The sequence below is a fragment of the Pseudonaja textilis genome, chromosome 17 (assembly GCF_049901715.1).
Source record: "Pseudonaja textilis isolate UNSWEBS1 chromosome 17, rPseTex1.2, whole genome shotgun sequence".
Lineage (NCBI taxonomy): Eukaryota > Metazoa > Chordata > Lepidosauria > Squamata > Elapidae > Pseudonaja > Pseudonaja textilis.
This window is the reverse complement of record NC_142006.1, coordinates 6,574,472-6,593,541: the sequence shown is the minus strand read 5'-3', so window position 1 is coordinate 6,593,541 and position 19,070 is coordinate 6,574,472. Positions and strand designations below refer to the sequence as shown.

At 47.1% G+C, this 19,070-nt stretch overlaps 1 protein-coding gene across 1 annotated transcript; it reads left to right on the top strand.

Moving 5' to 3' along the window:
- The first annotated feature begins 7,026 nt into the window (after positions 1-7,026).
- Positions 7,027-10,133, top strand: IER5L (immediate early response 5 like). Its single transcript, XM_026712206.2, has one exon. It carries the CDS (start codon positions 7,288-7,290, stop codon positions 8,440-8,442), a length of 1,155 nt encoding a protein of 384 aa, XP_026567991.1. The 5' UTR covers positions 7,027-7,287; the 3' UTR covers positions 8,443-10,133.
- The last annotated feature ends 8,937 nt before the right edge of the window (positions 10,134-19,070 follow it).

Sequence of the window (19,070 nt, the reverse complement as noted above, 5' to 3'; positions counted from 1 at the left end):
CATCCCAAATCAGAAAAACAAATAAGCCCTTCAGCTCTCATACACATTACTGGACCTAGCTCAAAATGAAAACTGAATAAAAATAACCCAAATTAAAAACAAACAAAACAGAAAAGATATAATAAAATAGCACCCTGAAATCCTCCCAACACCCCAAATCCAGTATAACCAAAACTAAGAAGAGCGCTCAATCATATGGTTGGGAAAGGCCTTGGACTTGTTGACAAAAACCAAGTTTTCATGCCAGGTTGTCATTCCTGGTTTTGCCAATGGAACAAAAACTGGTACCAAGGAAATAATCGCAAAAATGCCCCTGTGTTCTACAGAGGATTAATTATCAAGCACACCACATGACAACGATATCTCTTCCTTCCTTCCTTCCTTCCTTCCTTCCATCCATCCATCCATCCTTCCTTCTCCTAAGGAACAAGGAAGCAGCCCCAAGAGATGTTGCAAATTGCAGCCCAAAGTTTCTGTTGCTAAGCAAAGCGCTTGTTAATTTGGTCCTATTTTACAACCTTTCTTGCCAGATCGGTGAAGCAAATCACTGCGGTTGTTCAGTTAGTAACGTGGTTGTAAGGTGAATCTGGCTTCGCCGTTGAAGTGGCTTGTCACAATGATGCAAAAGGATCAGGGGACACTGCAGTTGTCATCAATAGGAGTCAGTTGCCATGCATCTGAATTTTGATCACATGACTATGGGGTCACAATGGTCATCAGTCACTTTTTCAGTGCTATTGTAACTGTCGTCATTAAATGAACTGCTGTAAGTAGAGAACTACCTGTATTTGTCTGGCTGGCCATCTCATCCCATGACTCTGGGCTAGCTCCTTTTTGGAGGCTGAAATTTTGCCTGGTGTTTCGAAATATAAACAGCAGCCCACACCCTGGATTATTTTTTTTTCTCACTTTCTTTTCCTACCTCTGTGCTGCTAAAGAAAATACTCACCAAATTTGACCCTGTGCCAGCGAGCCATTCCGGTGCCTCTCCGCAATGTTCCCAGTTGATTTAAACCCAGAATTTAAATCTCCTCGCTTGAAGTAGCTTGAACAGACCAGGAGGAAGGGGCATTCAAAAAAATAAAAATCCCTTATTAGAATGTATTGCCACGAGTCCGCTAATTTAAGCATGTTTAAGTGGGTTTAGCTTGGCCTTGAATGAGCAAAGAATGACATTACTTTCAACCATGTATTTGTATTAATATCCACTTCTATAACCAAGCTGGTGAGGATGGTAGAGTGGGAAGGGGGTGAATTGTTTAATTTTTCAGAGTATTTCTCTTCCCTCCCCCCCATTTTTGGGGGAAGGAAGGAAGCTGCAATGCCTGCTGGGAGGCAGCATTGATTAACGTGCAGTGGGAGCTTAATTCACCAAAATGCAAACAAAACCAGAAAGGCAGCAGGCTAAATATACTCCCACCTGGGTGTCACACCTTGAGAAGACCTAAACGGGCGTTTCTCACCTTCAGCTATTTTAAGATTCGTGGACTTCAACTCCCAGAATTCCCCCAACATGCCAGCTGGGGAATTCTGGGAGTTGATGTCCACATGTCTTAAAGTGGCTACGGTCGACAAATCGGCTGATTCCCTATCAGTTAAACCCTTTGACCTACAGGGTATTCCTTGACCACAACTGAGCCCCAAATTTGTGCTGCTAAGCAAGACAGTTGTCGAGTGGGTTTTGCTCCATTTTACAATCTTCCTTGCCCTGTTGCTAAGTGAATCACTGCAGCTGTTCAGTTGATAAGTGAGCCCTGGCTTTCCTTGATAAGGTTACAAAAGGGATCATGTATTCCTGGAACACTGCAACCGTCATAAATACGAGTCAGTTGCCAAGCGCCCAAATTTTAATCACTTGACCATGGAGATGCTGCAACAATCGTGTGAAAACTGCTCACTTTTTGTGCTGTTGCAACTTCAAACGGTCACTAAATGAGTGGTTGTATGTCAAAAGACAACTACCTGCCTTTTACTACTGTTATGCTTATACTTCTTTTCATTTCTCTTTTTTCATTCTTGCAAACTGGCTAGAGTAGGCCCACAATGAGAGAACCAGCAAATAAATTTCACAAATAATAATAAGGCACCTCGGGTGAAACCCCCGAAACAAGTGGAGCACCACTTGAACACTGTCGGCATTGACAAATTCACCATCAGTCAATTGCAGAAGGCAGCTTGTATTTGAAACAGCTTCCATCCTGTGACAAGAACTCTGACACCATCAAAACAGATCAAAACATCTGTTCATCCCACCCCCCCGGTCCTTGGGAAGGTCTCAGCAGGGGGACAAAAATGCCAAACCCAGCCTAAATACCTGATGACTGTACAATGAACCATAATAATTTATTATTTGAACACTTGAATACTGTGTTGAATACTTTACACCAAAACAAATCCCTTGGGTGTCCAATCATACTTGGCCAATGAAGTATTCTATTCTATGCTATCCTGTTCTATTCTATTCCTTAATCTATTCCATTCCATTCCATTCCATTCACATTCCATATTATATTTTATTCTATTTCATATTCTATTCTATTCCTTAATCTATTCCATTCCATTCACATTCCATATTATATTTTATTCTATTCCTTAATCTATTCCATTCCATTCACATTCCATATTCTATTCCATATTCTCTTCTCTTCTCTTCTCTTCTCTTCTCTTCTCTTCTATTCTATTGTCAACGTTGACAAATTCACCATCAATCAATTGCAAAAGGCAGCTTTACTGGGAAGAGCTGACATCCTGCAGTGAGACCTCCAAGCTCACAAAAACTTCAGTATCTGCCTATCTTGGGTCCCTGGGAAGGACCAAAATGCCAAATCCAGCTGCAACATCTGGCTGACTTTGTGACAAACCAGAAAACAGACGTGAAATCAACCTTCCAGCTATGCTCCGTCGGTGTCACAGCCAGCAGAAAGCTAGACCCTTCCGTTTTGCAGAAACGGACGGCCTCTGCGGCTGCTGTGCCTCCCTTTTCCTCCTCCGCTTTCCTTTGCAACCGGCTCCCCCTGTCTCTAACTTTGGGCTGGACCCCTCTTCTTCCGTCCTCCGTGACAACCGCGTCTTGTTGTTGTTCCCGCCGTTGAGTTGTTTTTGCTCAGTCCCACAGTGTTGGGTTCCAGCTTGCTTTGGAGAAGGCTGGCTTTTGCGCAACGGGGAGACAGATGTCCTCCGGGCTGTTTCCGCCGGTTCCTTTCGTGCAACCTGGTAACCGACCGGCAGGATTATAATTGAACAGGTTTGGGCTGGGATGCACGTTGAGACAAATTTAATTCTCCCCTGACATGTTTCTCTGCAACTTCGTGGCTCTTCCTGAGCAGAGCATGGGAGGTGATTCGTGCGGAAAAATTCTTCTACAGGTTTTCATTCCCTCCCTGCTTTCTGTCTGAGCTCTTCATGCCGTTTGAGAAGATTTGTTTACAGGTTTCATTCCAGTAAAATACTTTTCAATACAGGGCAGTGTTTTGCTGTGGTGGGTTTTTTTTTTAGTGGGGAACTATTATTATTTTTAAGGGTACGATCTTTTGCAATAGAGGCATTGCAACTCACGAGCACGATTGTGCGACTTATGAGCACAATTGACCCTGACATTACCGTTGCTAAGCGGAACAGTTTCGGTGAGTTTGGTCCCATTTTATGACCTTGCTTGCCAACAGTTGGTTGTTAAGTGAGTAACATGGTTCTTAAGTGAATCTGGCTTCCCCCGTGGAGTTTGCTTGTCAGAAGGTCACCAAGGGGGAATCACGTCACCCTCCCAGGCACTGCACTGCGACCGTTGTAAATATGAGTCAGTTGCCAGGTGTCTGAATTGTGATCACATGGCCTTGGTCGTAAATGTAAAAAAACTGTCAAAAGTCACTTTTTTCAGTGCAGTTGTAACTTTGAATAGTCGCTTTTAATAGTCACTAAATGAATAGTTGTTAAGTCGAGGACTAACTATTAGCTCTGTGTAGTCTCTCTGGTTTTCCCACCCTTCAATCTTGGGAACTTTAAGATGGGCGGATGTTCTGACCCAAACCCTTTTCCAATAAAACAAACACGAACCAAAGGGAACCTTTTAATGATTCTTACGAATCCCTGGTTAAAAGGCTGCTGCAAACTAACTAACTTTGGTAAGCACAAGCTTTGCCAAAACTGTGCGAGGCTGCCATGAATAACAGATAAGAAATATTTGACAACACAAGAGTCTTCAAGTACCAACTAAGATACTGCAATGTCCACAAGGCTGGAGTTTCAAAACGTTTTTGCTTCCTGCAAAGAATGTCTGATTCACAGCTGGCTTTTATCTTCTTGAAGGAGGGGCCATTACCTTGCAGCCTTACTCCCGAGTCGCCCGTGCTGTTGCAGCTGCTCTTTCCTGTGAGCAATCCTGCGCACACGTGCACTTGGCACAGCCTCCTCGGGAACCTCCTCATCGCTGCTGCCAGCCCCCACAATCCCTGAAGGCAGCAGTCTACTCCCTAAGGGTCCTGGCCCCTCAACTGAGTCCTCGCTCTCCTCAGCCGTCCGCACCTGCTGCCAGCTAACCACAACAGTGGACTTCAACACCCAGGATTCCCCAGACCTCTGAAAGTGGGCTGGCTGAGGAATTCTGGGAGTCCAAATGAAGGCATTCGTGGGAAGATAGGGAAGCACTGGCGAAGTCACAAACTCACAACTTCAAGAGCTCTGCAATCCGGCAGCATTTACAAACCAAGCACAGCATCCCAGTCATGTGACTGCATTTCAAAACAGTTTTCAGAAAACCCCCATCAAGCTTTCATTCGCTTAATGGCCACTGATTTACTCTACAACCGCCACACACACAAAAAAAGATTGTAAAATCGGGTTGGTTGTACAACTGAGCTGCTTTACGATCATCCCAAGGTACAATGGCGGTGGGCGGTCTCCATTACAGTCATAACACAAGGACAAGGCTTGTAATCTTTAGCAAACAGAAGTCCCTCAAAAATGTGTATCCTTCATAGACGGGTAATGTATTTCTCAGATTGGTGATATCATACGACAGATTAATAGGCTATTTAGTTTTCCCACAGTGCAAAGAACTCCAAACTGCTCAATCCCAACCTAGTGAAGTTGAAAGCGGCTTCCCAAATCCCATTAAATGCTTACTAATTATATAGCAGAAAATAAAATCTCCTTTTTGAATCAAGCTCAATTTTCTAGGGATTTCAAGGACAAGACTAGGCTGTTCCAGCAACAGCAGCAGCTCAAAACTGATGGATTTTTTCCCCCCTTTTCCCAAAGCCTTTTTTATTTCCCAGTCTCTTTGCTTGTCTGAGATTTCTGGGAGGTTGGACTAGAGGACCTCTGAGGTCGCCATCCAACTCCCATCAAAAGCACTCCTAAACCCTGCTTAATTTTCCAAGATCAGCCAGGCTAAACTGCCCCTTAAAGGAAATATAAGACAAAAAAAAAATTGTCCAAACCTTCCTTCTACAGTTGTTTTGCTGCCGGAGAAAGTCACGGTTTGACATAAAACAAGGGCAAATTAGTTCCGCGGGGGCTTGCAATTAATTGTTAATGGGTTAACAAGTCTGCCTCGGTGCTCTCTGCATTATCCATAGGATCAGGTTTTGTTTTTTGTTTTTGTTTAAAAAAGATTCCCAGGTCTTTTTAGCAAATGACCCGGAATCATTGATAATCCAAGCGGTATACAATTTAATAAATTATTATGGTTGGTTGCACCAGATGTTTAGACTGGATTTGGCATTTTTGAGAGACAGAGGTAGCACTTTGATGGGGTTACAAATATTGTTGCAGGATGTAACCTGTTGCCGATAAAGCTGCCTTTTGCAATTGACTGACCCTGAGTTTGTCAATGCCAAAGGTGTTCAAGTGTTCAAATAAGAAATTATGGTTCATCATACAGTCAGATATTCAGACTGGAGTTGGCTTTTTTGTCCACCCATGGAGTCCTTTCCAAGGACCTAAAATAGGCAGATGTTGTTGATGGCGTGAAGTTGAGGGGTGTAAGCTGTCGCAAAGGTGTTTTTTGTTTTTTTTTCAAGAGGCAGCTGGACTTTCTGGTTTCACTTTGAAAACGTTTCGCTTCTCATCAAGAAGCTTCTTCAGCTCTGCCAAAAGAAACAAAGATAGAATGTAGGCTATTCTCAATGAAACTGGCGTTGGATGCGGAGTTGGTGAATCCTGATGGTGCTCCAGATATTTTGGGATTGCACCAAAGGTGGCTTATCACTATTGGTCCTGAGCTGAAATCTATCCTGACCGCAAGAAAAATGCCCGGTGAAATAAACATTGAGATTTTGACAGTACCACCCGGAAAGAAATCGTGTTCCAAGGACCTTTTGAAAACGAAGCTAATGCAAATACAATGCGATTAGCTGCGAAGGGAAGAGGCAAAGAAGGAAGAAATCCTATGGAACTCCCCGAGACTAGAATCCCCCACCCAGAGTCCGGACGATGCGCATCTGGGCTGGCGCGCAATTGTGGATTTGTGCACCGGGCATTTGGGAAGCCCCAGGCAGGCGATTTGGGAGGCAAAGCAATTCAAATTGAAGGCTGATTTGGGGCGGTGGCAGCCCCCACGACCCCGTACCTGCAGCAGGGGAGGCGGGGAACCGCGAGACCCCGCCCACTCGCCCGGCACACCCCCTGCCCGGGCCCGCACGTGGCGAGCCGGCCCGGGGAGGCTCACCTGTGCCAGGCAGCGCCGGCCGCCTCCGCCGCCTTCACCCCCGAGAGACCCTCGCCGCTGCCTGGCCCGCCCGCTTCGCCGCCGCCCGCCTCCTTCGCCCCCTGCCCGGCCGGCTTGGCCCGGCGCCCGCCTTTCGGCTGGCCTCTCCGGAGCGCCCCGCTCCAGCCAGCCGCGTCAGCCCGTTCGGTATTTGAATAGCACAAAGGAACCGCCTCGTCTGGATTGGCGAGTCGGGCCCCAGGTGGGCGGGCGGCGGCTGCCAATCCAAGGCCAAGGTGCCCGCCAATAGGTCCCGGGCGACGGGGGCGGGCTCGGGGAGGGGGTATAAATAGCGGGGGCTGGGCAAAGCCGCGCTTAGTGCTGGCCCTGCCGAGCGCGGACGGCCGAGCGAGAGTGGGAGGGCCGGGCGGGTGGGCAGGCGAGCCAACACCGGGCGGGGTTGGCGGCTGCTTTTGCTGCCTTTTCCGAGCGGGGCGGGTGGGGGCATCAAGCGCCTGGCACGGGCGATCCTGCCCGGCGCGGCCCCCGTTGGAGCAGTGGCCCCGGGCAGCGCCGGCCTCGCCGCGTGTGGATGCGGTCCCGGGCGCCGGCGGGCGGCCGAAGCTGAGCGGCCGCCGAGGAAGATGGAGTGCGCGCTGGACGCCCAGAGCCTGATCAGCCTCTCGCTGCGCAAGATCCACATGTCGCGCACGCAGCGCGGCGGCCTCAAGCTGCACAAGAACCTGCTGGTCTCCTACGTGCTCCGCAACGCCCGGCAGCTCTACCTGAGCGAGCGCTACGCCGAGCTCTACCGCCGCCAGAGCAGCGCCCTGCCCGGCCAGCCGCCGCACCCGCTCTACCTCGACGGAGCCGTCGGCGCCCTGCCCTTGGCCCCCGCGCCCACCGTCTGCGCTCCCCCGTCGCTGGGCGAGCTGGCCGGCGCGGACTTCCAGACCCTGCCCGCCTCCGGGCCCGAGGGCCTCCAGCTGCGGAGCTGCGCCCTGGCCAGGCCGGACTCGCCGTCGATGCTGCTCCTGCCACCGGCGCCGCCACCGCCGCCGCCCGCCGACGACGCTTTGGGATTGCCCGGCGCGGCGGCCGTGTGCCGGGACTCGCCGCTGCCCTTCTACCCGCCGCGGGGCTACCCCGGGTCGAGCTCCGGCGGAGGAGGCAGCGGAGGCGTCGGGACGGAGTTCGCGCCCTCGGGGATCCCGCCGTCGGGCCCCGCGGCGCACTGCTCGAGCCGCACCACCGTGCTGGATCTGGACACGCACGTGGTGACCACGGTGGAGAACGGCTACCTGCACCAGGACTGCTGCTGCGCGCCCTGCCCGCCAGGCGGCCTCGTCCCCGCCGTCGTGGCCTCCGCTGCCAGCTGCTGCCCGCCGCCGCCGCCGCTGCCTCCGCCCAGCCCGGGCGCCAAACGCAAGTACGAGCCGGCGGGCGTCGCTGGGGATCCGCCGCTCTTGCCGCCTCCCGGTGCGCCTTCGCCCTTCGCCTCCTGTGCCAAGCGCGCCCGCTTCGAAGGCTTCCCCACCGCCGCTGGACAGGCGCCCTCGCCTTCCTCCTCCTGCTCCCATCCGTCCTCCTCCACCTCCTCCTCCTCCTCCTCCTCGCCGGATGCTTCCAACATCTCCAGCCTGATCTCCATCTTCGGCTCCAGCTTCAGCGGCTTGGTGAGCCGGCCGCCCCCACCGGCGCCGCCGTCGGACTCGGAGCAGCTCTCCAGCGGACAGTTGTGCGGCAAACAGGCGCTGGCCAGCTTGGGGGCTTGGACGCGGGCCATCGTGGCCTTTTGAGAGCGGCCGGGGTCGGCTTTTGCGGGGCTCTCCCCGCCGCTCGGCCCCTTTCTGGACGGGGTGGGGGGACGGACGGACTGTGATTGGGGAAGTGGGGCGGGGGGACCCCCTGAAACAAAAGACTGGACTGCCAGGGGTCTGGGCTGAAACTGGGTGGGGAGGGAGGAAAGGTTTTTGGCGGGCGGGGGTGGGTGGGTGGGCGTCGAACCGAGCGAATGTTTTCTAAAATTGGACCGCGGACTTTCCCGGGGCCATCGGAGCTCAAATTTTTTTTGCAACGGACGGCTGGCCGAGCAGAGGCGAGACGATTCGGGCAGCGAGGAACGCGGAAGACGGGCGAATAACTTTCCCTTTGTTTCTTGATATCCCGGCGCTTTTGAGTTGGAGGGGGTGTGTGTGTGTTCCCTCCCCCCTCCCACCGGGCTCCAAGCCTTCTTTATTATTATTATTATTATTATTATTATTATTTTCTTGCTTTTTTTTTCTTTTGAAAGAGGAGGGGGAGGTAATTTTTAAAAACAAAACAAAAAAAAACAAAAAAACGTGTGTGGGGGAGATGGGACGGTGAATGAGCGTTAGTGCCGCATGGGGGAAAAAGGTGAGATTTGGGGGCAAGAGTTGGTTCTGCCTACTTGGAAAGGGGGCGTTGGGGGTGGGGTGGAAAAGCTTAAACTGGAAAATTGGGGAGAGCTCCCTGCCTGGAAAGGCGGCGATTTTTCCTTCCCCGGCTGTAAGGTTGGGGTGAGAAATATTTTTTAAAAGCTTCAGAGTTAGGCTTCCTTTTGAAAACCCCTTGAAAATGCTGGGTTTTCAACAACGGATTTTCACTCTTAAGAGTCACTGCCCTCAACTCAAATGTACTGTATGCATTTTCGCTCCCTCTCCCCACTTTGCAGCTGCTTAGGGTTTTGGGGAGGGGGGCTCACCTTTAATGGATATGGACCTCCCCTCTGCCCCCCCTTTTTACAAAACAAAACATCCCCAATGTTTTATGCTGCAGAAAGAAATTTCTTCATAGGGTGATTTTGTATCCATTGACCACTTTGGAGAGGGTTGCTATTTTGTCCTTGCATGTACACAAACACGCAACACACACCCTTGCAACCCTTCCATTTGCAGATGGGTTTGGGGGGAGGTAACGGCTCCCATCATGCACAGCTGTCTGCTTCCCTTCATCCCAAGGGAGGCGTGCAAGAAAGAGGCAAACAACTCTACCAGCTCCTGAGTACACTATTTTTCGTGTCTTTAAATGTATTGGATTGACTCAATTTTTTTAAAAAAACAACTCCTCCTCAACCAGCCAGCATTGTTCAGTCCTGTGTGCAGGAAAATAAATAAAAAGTCTGTTTCTGTAACCCTTTTTTTTTAAATTTCTCTAGACAGGAGGGGGATGGGAATTAAATTTGTGTTCTTTTTTTTAATTATTATTTTGCAAGGGAAGCGAGGAAAATAGCCTTTTGTTGTAAAAAGGTAGTTTTTTTTCAATCTGCCATCCACTTCACATTCAGCACTGTATTAAAGGACTCATTGCCCAAACTATTATTTTTCCCCCAACCTCCCTTTGTATCTCTGTATATTTTTGTGTGTGTGTGTGTGCGTGCGCATACTGAATTGTATATCACCGGGTAAAACTGTTCAGATTTGTTTAAATTTATAATCTTAATAAAAAGGCCAATTATAAAAGGGGGAAAGGATGTGGCTGTGTTATCCTTTGCTTGCCAAAAGGAGCTTAGAGGTGAGGGGGGGAGGGGGTGTTGCAAATCTAACTTCAGTTGCTGCTACTCATGAGTAACCTGAATGACTCAACTGATGGGATTTGCTTGCCAGCCCAGCCTTTAAGTTTAGCCTAACACAAAGTTTTGCTTGAAACAAAATAGTTGACTGGTTTCAACTGAAAATGCCCTTGTCTGAAAGTATTTAACTCCTGTGTTCTCGTGCACATTTTTCATATATGGGAAGAGGAGGGCCAAGCCTTATCCAAATGAATAAACGAAAGGAAAGAGAATGATCTCTCTTCTTGAGACAACCAGATTGGAAGAAAACAGCATCTGCTATCTTCTTTTTTTTTTTAAAAAAAAGCTTTCTTCATTAGTTAGCGCTTAGTGTTTGGAGCAAATTTGAGTTGCAAAAAGTTGAATTATTTATGCTTGGGGAAGCTTGGGTGAATTCAGAGCTTGTTTGAGTTTGGGATTTTTAATTTTTTTTTAACAGAACAGAGCCTTTGACAAAGGCATATAACTTTTTTTTTTTCCCCTTGTGGATCTATAAAACATGGTTTTATAGTATTCCTAAAGTTTGTTTTTCCCTCTTTTCTTTTTATCTAGAACTGAGTTTGTTATCTCTCCTTTATGCCACTTGGTGGTGTTTTCCACACACCCCTTTCTTTAAACCAAATGAATGAAGGTAATAAAAAGATTTTTCTGACCAACTACTGGCTGGCCTCAAAATTAATGGGTGTGTGTGTGTGATCGTGCACATGTGTGCGTACACAAACACATTTTTTTTAAAAATAGGAGCTGTTCCTAAAACAGCTAGAAGCAGAGATTCCCAACTCCCGGGCAAAATTGGCATAATAAATCAAAACTTTTTGACACCCCTTATTAGGTTTTTTAACCGGATGGGATATTTACATTCTGGCCTCAGGTAAATGGCCATTTTTTTTCTCAGGGTCACGGGTGGATTTTGAGGAATTGTGCATTTGCTATTGTTTTTTTAAAAAAAATATTTTTTTTCTTAAGTAGGAAAATCATTTATTATGGATCATGTTAATATTATGATTTGATCTTTGTTTAATCTTGCTGAATGTCAGGTCTGAAAAAGCCCATTTTAGATCTGAATTGAAATCCGGGACAACGGAACATATTGAAATCAGAACTTGATATTTAAATGAAAAATATTTCCCTTCCATCTTTTTAACCTTTTGTTGAAGAATGTATATAATTTTAATTTGGGTTTTTTTTTCTCTCAATCTTAAATTTACAACCGTGGTAGAGTCCAGCTGAAAAGGCAATTGCCGGAGCTCTCCCTAGTGGTCAATGTGGGCATTGCAGCATTATGCTGTAGCAGATTTTAAAAATACATTGAAATTTAGAATACAAAATTCAGAATTAGAGTTGGAAGCAATCTTGGATTGAGTTGAGTCCAAATTCAACTCATTGGGGGGGAGGTTATATCAATATTGGAAGGGGGAAATGGATTACTTTTCTCCCACTGTTTATTGTCTTTGCACAGACATTCACAGATCTGCACACACAAACACGTATACACACATCCCAATGGGCTGCATACAAATATTAAAGCGGGTACAGGCTAACCTAGAACTTGGATAACCCAGGTTAATTTCTACAGGATGCTAAGCCATGGTGTTAATGAAGGAACTCCAACCAAGTCCCTGTGACGCATTACATCATACATCAGGGTTTATTTGTATCCTGCCTTTATTATTTTTACAAATAAGGTGGCAAATCCAACACATTTTCCTCCTCCTCTTTTCCCCACAACAGCCTTGTGAGGTGAGTTTGGGTTGACTAGCCCAAAAATCACCCTGCTGGCTTTCAGGTTTAAGACTAGAATTCACTGTCACCTGGTGATTGGATCAGTAACTCAGGTGGCTTTCTTTCTTTCGTTCCCCCTTTCTCTTCCTCCCTCCCTCCCTCTCTCCCTTTCTTCTACACAAAGCAAGGGGATGACCCCAGGATCTCCAAAACCTGCCCTTGATCAGAAAACATACGTAGAATAATAATACATTGAAATTGGCACAGAAGTCCTGGTGAAAGTAAATGTCTATGCAACCAATTCCTTTTCCAATGGTGGCTAAACGGGTCCAGGGATGGGGATTATTGTGACAGAAGAAAAAAAAATTGCACTTCAGGCTGACTGAATCCAAGCAGAGTTGGGCTCTGCCATACGTTGCACATTATCTAAAGCAAAGAAGCGAGTGAACCTACGTTTTTAATTCCAAAATTAAGATCAGGATCAAATTTGGGCAACAGATGGAACAGAGAAGTCCATGTCATCCCTCTTCGTGGTAGATTTTTTTTTCTTTAAAAGAGAGATTATTTTCAGCCTCATTTCAGCCTCTCTTTCTATCTGTTTCCTTTTCCTGGAGGATTCACAGGCAAACCCCGAGCTTGGCGGGATGAATTCTCTTGTTGCTTTTCCTCCCCAAAAGGGCCCAACCATTTTGCAAGAGAGCATGCAAAAAAAAAAAAATAGTCTTGTTGTAAATAAAGCAAAACAGCCGTGTTGAAAACAGCTTTGACCCTGCTTGCCTGTTGCGGAGGGCAGAGAGAGAGAAAATGGAATTAGCCGGAGACAAGAGTTTGTTCCGGGCTAAATTTAAACCCTTGATAATTAGCGGACTGGCTCTGCTGGGCCCTTTTTGGTATTCCCACAAGATAGTTAACCTCTCCATGAACCCAGTTAAAGTATGTTGTGAGAACCAGGCCAATGGACGGGGCAAACCTAACAAAACAGGTTAATTTAGCAATCCATTTGTGGGTTGGGCGAAGCAATAGGTGTCCCTTAACGTACCCAGAAAACCAGTTTTTCCCCACCGCTCAGGTGCACTTGGCCAGTTGTGAACCCTTTCTCCAACCTGGTGCTCTTCAGAGGGGCAGGGACTACACTTCCCAACCTGAGGCAGACTACAAAGCTCATCTACCCAATGGTATTTATGGGGAGAGCATACAGCAAATGCTGCTGGGCCCATTGCTCCAGGTTGCCTATATTTAAAGAAAAGAGGGGGGAAATGGGAAATTTTGCAGGCCAATGAAAACCAGACCAACGTCCCAACCAACCTACCGGGGATAAAACATATTTGTGGCCCTGATACTTAAGGTTCATATTGACTTAATTAATTTATTAATGGTTGATTAACTGTATCCTTGCTTTCGGTTAAGACTGATTCATATTTAATTCCGTGCAGTTGTGATCTTGCTGCCAAATGCTGAAGGCAGTTAGCAACATAAAAACTCAAATAGAAAAAAAAGGAGGCTTTTAAAAAAAGTTAATTAGAACTACCTTCCAATTCAAGTCAAGTCACTTTCAAGAATGGACATGTTCAGCCTTTTTTTGGCAATGCTAGGAAAGGGGTTGGAAGCGTTTGTCAACTTCACCCTCTGGTCTACGGCACCGAGATCGCCTTAGTTTAAAACACTGCTTAGGTGTTCAGATGGCAGCCCAGGTTAGAATAAAAATGTTCTTGTTAAGTTTGATTGCGTTGACTTTGTCAACAAATCCAGATAGTTTCCTTGTTGAAGCCCAGAAATGACTTCCCACTGTTGTAAAAAAAAATTTTTTTTTAAAAAAAAGCTTTGGTCTCCTGGTGGTCTCCTATCCCTTTTCTAACCAATTTTTCTCCCATTTTTTTTTTTTACCTTTCTTGTCACAATTGTTAAGTTAGTGACACGATCTTCCCCACTGACTTGGCTTCTCAGAAGGCCACAAAAGGGGATCATGTGACTCCAGGATGCCACAACCATCATAAATATGAGTCGGTTAACAAGCATCCGAATTTTGATCACGGATGCTGCAGCAATCATGTGAAAACGGCCCTAAGTCACTTTTTTCAGTGCCACTGTAACTTCAAACTCTCACTAAATGAACTGGGGTAAGTTGACAAATTCAGCTTGGTTAACCTTCATCTGTTCGTTTGGATGGCATCGTGGGCTCCCTTTTGTCCTTTAAAATTAAAATTAACCAGACGTCCCTCCAGCCCCCTTTCCTGACAACTCTGCTTGGGGGCAGGGGAGAAATTCACTCTGCACCTTCTCAGGCACCAACCCTTTTCTCGTTAGCCTTCGCACCAACTTTCGACCTCACGGCTGGGAAGCCGGGAAGATGACTCAGTTGCAAACCCCAGCAGAAATTTCAGCCTTTGAACCGCTAAAGCTGGGCTCATTTTATCTTTGCTCCTCGGTTGTCAGCTCAGCAATTTCTTTCCGAGGGAGAAAACTCAGCAGAGCAGCAGGATAGAGTGTGGTAGGGAAAGAAACGAGGAGGGAGGGAGGGGGCTTTAGGGGAGAGGGAAAAAAGAGAGAGGGGAGATTTTCCCCGCTGTCACCCTAAAAATTTACTGGCATCGTGATTAATTTATCGGCTGCTGCTGAATATGCGGATGAGAAAAGAGGCAGGGGAAGGAGATGGCTCGGTGGAAAGGAGGGTGCCCTGCGGAGCTTTGGAAGGGAGGCAGAAGAAGGGAGGACAAGAGGCATCTGAGCATGTGCAGAGAGCCGGCCAAAGTGTTACAGGGTGGTCTGATCAGATGGTTGGCTTGTGCAATGGCAGGGAAGAGACGCCTCTTAATTCTTCGTGCATTCGATCTATTTGCTGGCGAGGGGAGCGGCGGTTAGCAAAATCTTTCCAGGCCATCACAACTTTGGGGAAAATAAATGGTAGGAGTGCTCATCCTTTCTGGATATTGGCGTTCTGGCAACTGGATCTAGTCAGTTTCACAATGCTTTTAGTCCACGGACTCTCAACCTCGGGGCGGGGTAGTGGTGGTTCACAAATCTTGGGAGGGGAGGGTGGCAAATGACTTGCGTGTGTGTGTGAATGTGCGCGCTTGTGTTAAACTGGGTTGCTGCCAGAATTCTCCCGCAGAGATTCAGGATTTCGTAGCGTTGCAGCTCTCAAAAAAGCAAAGACTGATCCAAAATAAACACGCGATGTGAAACAAGGATGACTATCGCGAAAATACAACCTGGGATCTTGGGAATTATGGAGAGCTAAACAAACAAAGTCACAAAAATAAGGCTTTTTTCATTGTTTATTTCACTATGAAGGACTCGTCCTTCACACACACACACACACACACACACACACACAAACAAGTGATCGCTAAACGGATGGTCCTAAGTTGAGGACTAGTTATACAGCTTCCAGATCCTAGGACACAGTATCCTAGGGCTGGAAGGGACCTTGGAGGTCTTCTAGTCCAACCCCCTACTCAAGGCAGGAGACCACATACTAGCCCAGACTAACGGTTGTCCAGTATCTTCTTGAAAATCTCCAATGTTGGAGCATACACAACATCAGAAGGCAAGCCATTCCACTGACTGATTGTCCTGTCAGGAAATTCCTCCTTAGTTCTAGGTTGCTTCTCGTCTTGATTGGTTTCCATCCGTTGCTTCTTGTCCTGACTTTGGGTGCTTTGCAGAATACGTTGACCCCTCCCCCTTCCTTGTAGCAGCCCCTCAAATATTGGAAGAGCAATCTAGAACTAAAAAAATATATATTGACATTTAGAACAATTAACCAGTGGTTGTGATTGCCCCAACACTGGAAGTTTTTAAGAAGAGATAAATAACAGATAACAGATAATCAGAGTTGGAAGGGACCTTTTAGGTCATCTAATCCAACCCCCACCCACCCCGGAGAGACCCTACACCATTTCTGACAAATGGCAGTCCAATCTCTTCTTGAAAGTCTCAAGCGATGAAGTTCCCACAACTTCCGAGGGCAACTTCTGTTCCATGGGTAGATTGTTCTCACTGTCAGAAAGTTTCTCCTTATTCCCAGATTAAATCTCTCCTTGTTCAGTTTCCGTCCATTGTTCCTTGTCTGGCCTTCGGGTGCCTTGGAGAATAGCTTGACCCCCTTCCTCCTCTCTGTGGCAGCCCCTCAAATACTGAAAGACTGCTCTCCTGTCTCCCCTGGTCCTTCTCTTCACTAGACTAGCTATGTCCAGTTCTTGCAACCGTTCTTTATATGTTTTCATCTCCAGCCTATTAATCATCTTGGTTGCTCTTCTCTGCACTCTTTCGATAGTCTCAATTTTTTTTCTTTCGTATTGTGGTGAGCTGAAGTGGATGCAGGATTGTGTCCTTTTGATCTCCCCTTATTTGAAACAATGTGGGAGTAGAAGACACAAACAGAAGCCCCCCAAAATCCATCATGATTCCGGCCCAGCTTCATTTTATCCACTTAGTGATGTTAATAGCAGAGCTATTTTAAAAGCTGGCGCTTGTGGCAGGATGTCAGTAAAGAAATTGCTCGGGCTCAGTTTTCAACCAGCTTTTATATTATCTGCTCGGAGTGCTTATATCTCTTTAAAAAAAAAAAAAGTTCCTGTCACCTGTTTGATGATCCTTAAGGACCACGAGAGACTCCTCAAGCTGAAATTCCTGCAATCCCCTCTGGGATGGAAAGAAATCCTGGAAATCAATTACCAGAATGTATTTTCCGGACTGATTTCCTGCAGGAAGTCTTTGCATAAAGTCTCAAGACTCTTTGGCAAATCTAAAAGCAGAATTTGTTGGGAATGTTCTAATTACGGTGCTGAATTAGTCTGGGGGAGGCAGCAAGGATTGTCAAGTATCCGGAACCATCAAACTCGCCCAATGTTAAGCCACGGAAAACTAACCAAGGTTGATGCTAAAGAAGCTTCAAGTTTTGTGTGAATGCAGTTGTCTTCCCTTGTTCTGGTTAGGGGTGTTGCAACACTATTCCTATGGTTTTACTTAGCAAATCCTGGCTAATTTCTTATTCAGGGTTTCTAGATACCAGGAACTTTTGAGATGTGTGGATTTCAACTCCCAGAATTCTCCATATCAGCCCCCGTTTCCAGTCGTGTCCATTTCCTGCCCGCAAAGAGGCTTCGCTTCTAATCATCACCTTCCAATTTAGACGTGCGTTACATGCTTGCTTTTAAGCAAATGCCTTTCCCTCCCTTTTGCCCAATATTTTTCCTGGAAGACACAAAACTCGAGGAAAAGCAGATCGCTCAGGATTTAATAGAGCCCCTTCTTTAAGTGAATCTCACAACTCGATCTTACGGAGAGCAAGAAGAGAGCAAGTCCATTTCACTTTCCTGTCTAATCAAACTTCACCAGCCGTCCAGCAGAATCTGGGATTCTAAGCCTATAATCTTTTCTTGATGTAGGCTAGCAGGGAGTCCTTGACTTACGACCACCTCAGAGCCCAACATTTCTGTTGCTAAGTGAAACACTGAAGTGAATTTAGCCCCATTTCACGACCTTTCTTGCCACCGTTGTTAAGTGAATCCCTTGCTGTTGTTAAGTTGAACCTGGATTCTCCCATTGTCTTTGATGTGTCAGAAGGTCACAAAAGCGGATCACGTGCCCCCACTCCCTCCCCTGGACGGTGCAACCGTCCTAAGTACATGCCAGTTGCCGAGCGTTTGAATTTTATTCACATGACCAATGAAAAATGGCCCTCAAGTCCCTTTTTTTTTCAGTGCCGTTGTAACTTCGAATGGCCACTAAACGAATGGCCGTAAGTCAAGGACTACCTGTGTTCCAAGCACGTCTTTGCAAGTAATGCTACCAAGGCAGGCATCCCCCTCGGGTGCTTTGCAGGCTGTAACCTTCTCCTAGGCAACACCTTTTTTCGGAATTTGAAGACAACTCAAACCTTCTCCAGAGTGGCCTCCCTCAAAGCTTAAACGCACCCCGTCCCGGTGAGTTCTTCCCCAGATCCTGGGGGAGAAGAACGAGCTTCTCAGGAATGGGTGCCACCCTGATCTCCCCAAAAACATATGATTACCACCATCACCATCGTCATCCCATTGTTCAGTTGTCTTATTTTACTCTCATTACCCGGACAGGTGAGTTGGGGAAAAGCACAGGAAGGCCCTTCTATTAACTATGTAATTTCACTGATCCGGCACCTGGCCTGAATGGTAATTTACTTCCGCCTCTGGCCCGTACGAAGCTGCATGCCCCAGAATTAAAAAGTTCTTAGAAAGGGGAAAACAAGGGAAACGCAGAGGACCTGGGATCTGCTTTCTCTCCCTAGAAACATTCAGGGGGTGGATGGGTGTTAAGATACAGAGGGGGAGGTAATCCAAGCAGTAGATAAACAGATCGGATGGTCTTAAGGAGCTCTTTCGAAATGCTATTCGGTCAGGAATTCAGTCTGCTGATTTGGTCTCAGGCCAACGAACCATCGCCGGATGATTATTTTTTGTTGCTCAAGAGATCCAAGTTTGCCATCTGGAAATCCCAGAAAACAGCAACCTACTGGAGGTCCTCAACTTACAACCACTGAGCAACCCGTTGGGAGGGATTTACGACCTGGTCCTCACACGTACAACATCCCCACAGTCTAGCGAACCGAAACCAGCGTCCCCACGGTCAGGGAGACTGAGCCCTGTAACCTTCCCAGCCGGTTTGTGACGAGCACAGTCAACGCGGAAAGCCGGGTTTGTTTAACGACCACATGACTCGCTTAAGAACGATGGCAAAAAAAAAACCAGGTTGTAAAACTGGGCGGGGCTCACTTAACGGCCCTTGGCCACGGAAATTCTGATCGTTAAATGGGGGAATCGCTTGTACTCGCAAGCCAAAAGAGTCGAGATAGTTTGCCTTCAACCCAAATCCTTGAGAAAAGCTCAACAAACATATCAGGTCGGATCCTGAACAAAACGCCGGCAACTCGTTAAAATTCAACAGGTTTGATTCCAACCACCACGCGAAGAGAACCGGAGAACAGGTTCAAAGGCCCAGGATTGACCGTTCCAGACACGGGCACGGTGTGCAGAGAGCTACAGGTCAGATAGACGGGCTAAAAGACGTCCAACTGAATTCCCACCACATTCTGGTCCAGGGCTCTCCGGGACTTTTAAGACTTGTGGACTTCCACTCCCAGAATTCCCCAGCCGGCGT

Coding starts and splice junctions, on each gene's coding strand:
- IER5L (XM_026712206.2), top strand. CDS start 7,288: ATGGAGTGCGCGCTGGACGCCCAGAGCCTGATCAGCCTCTCGCTGCGC.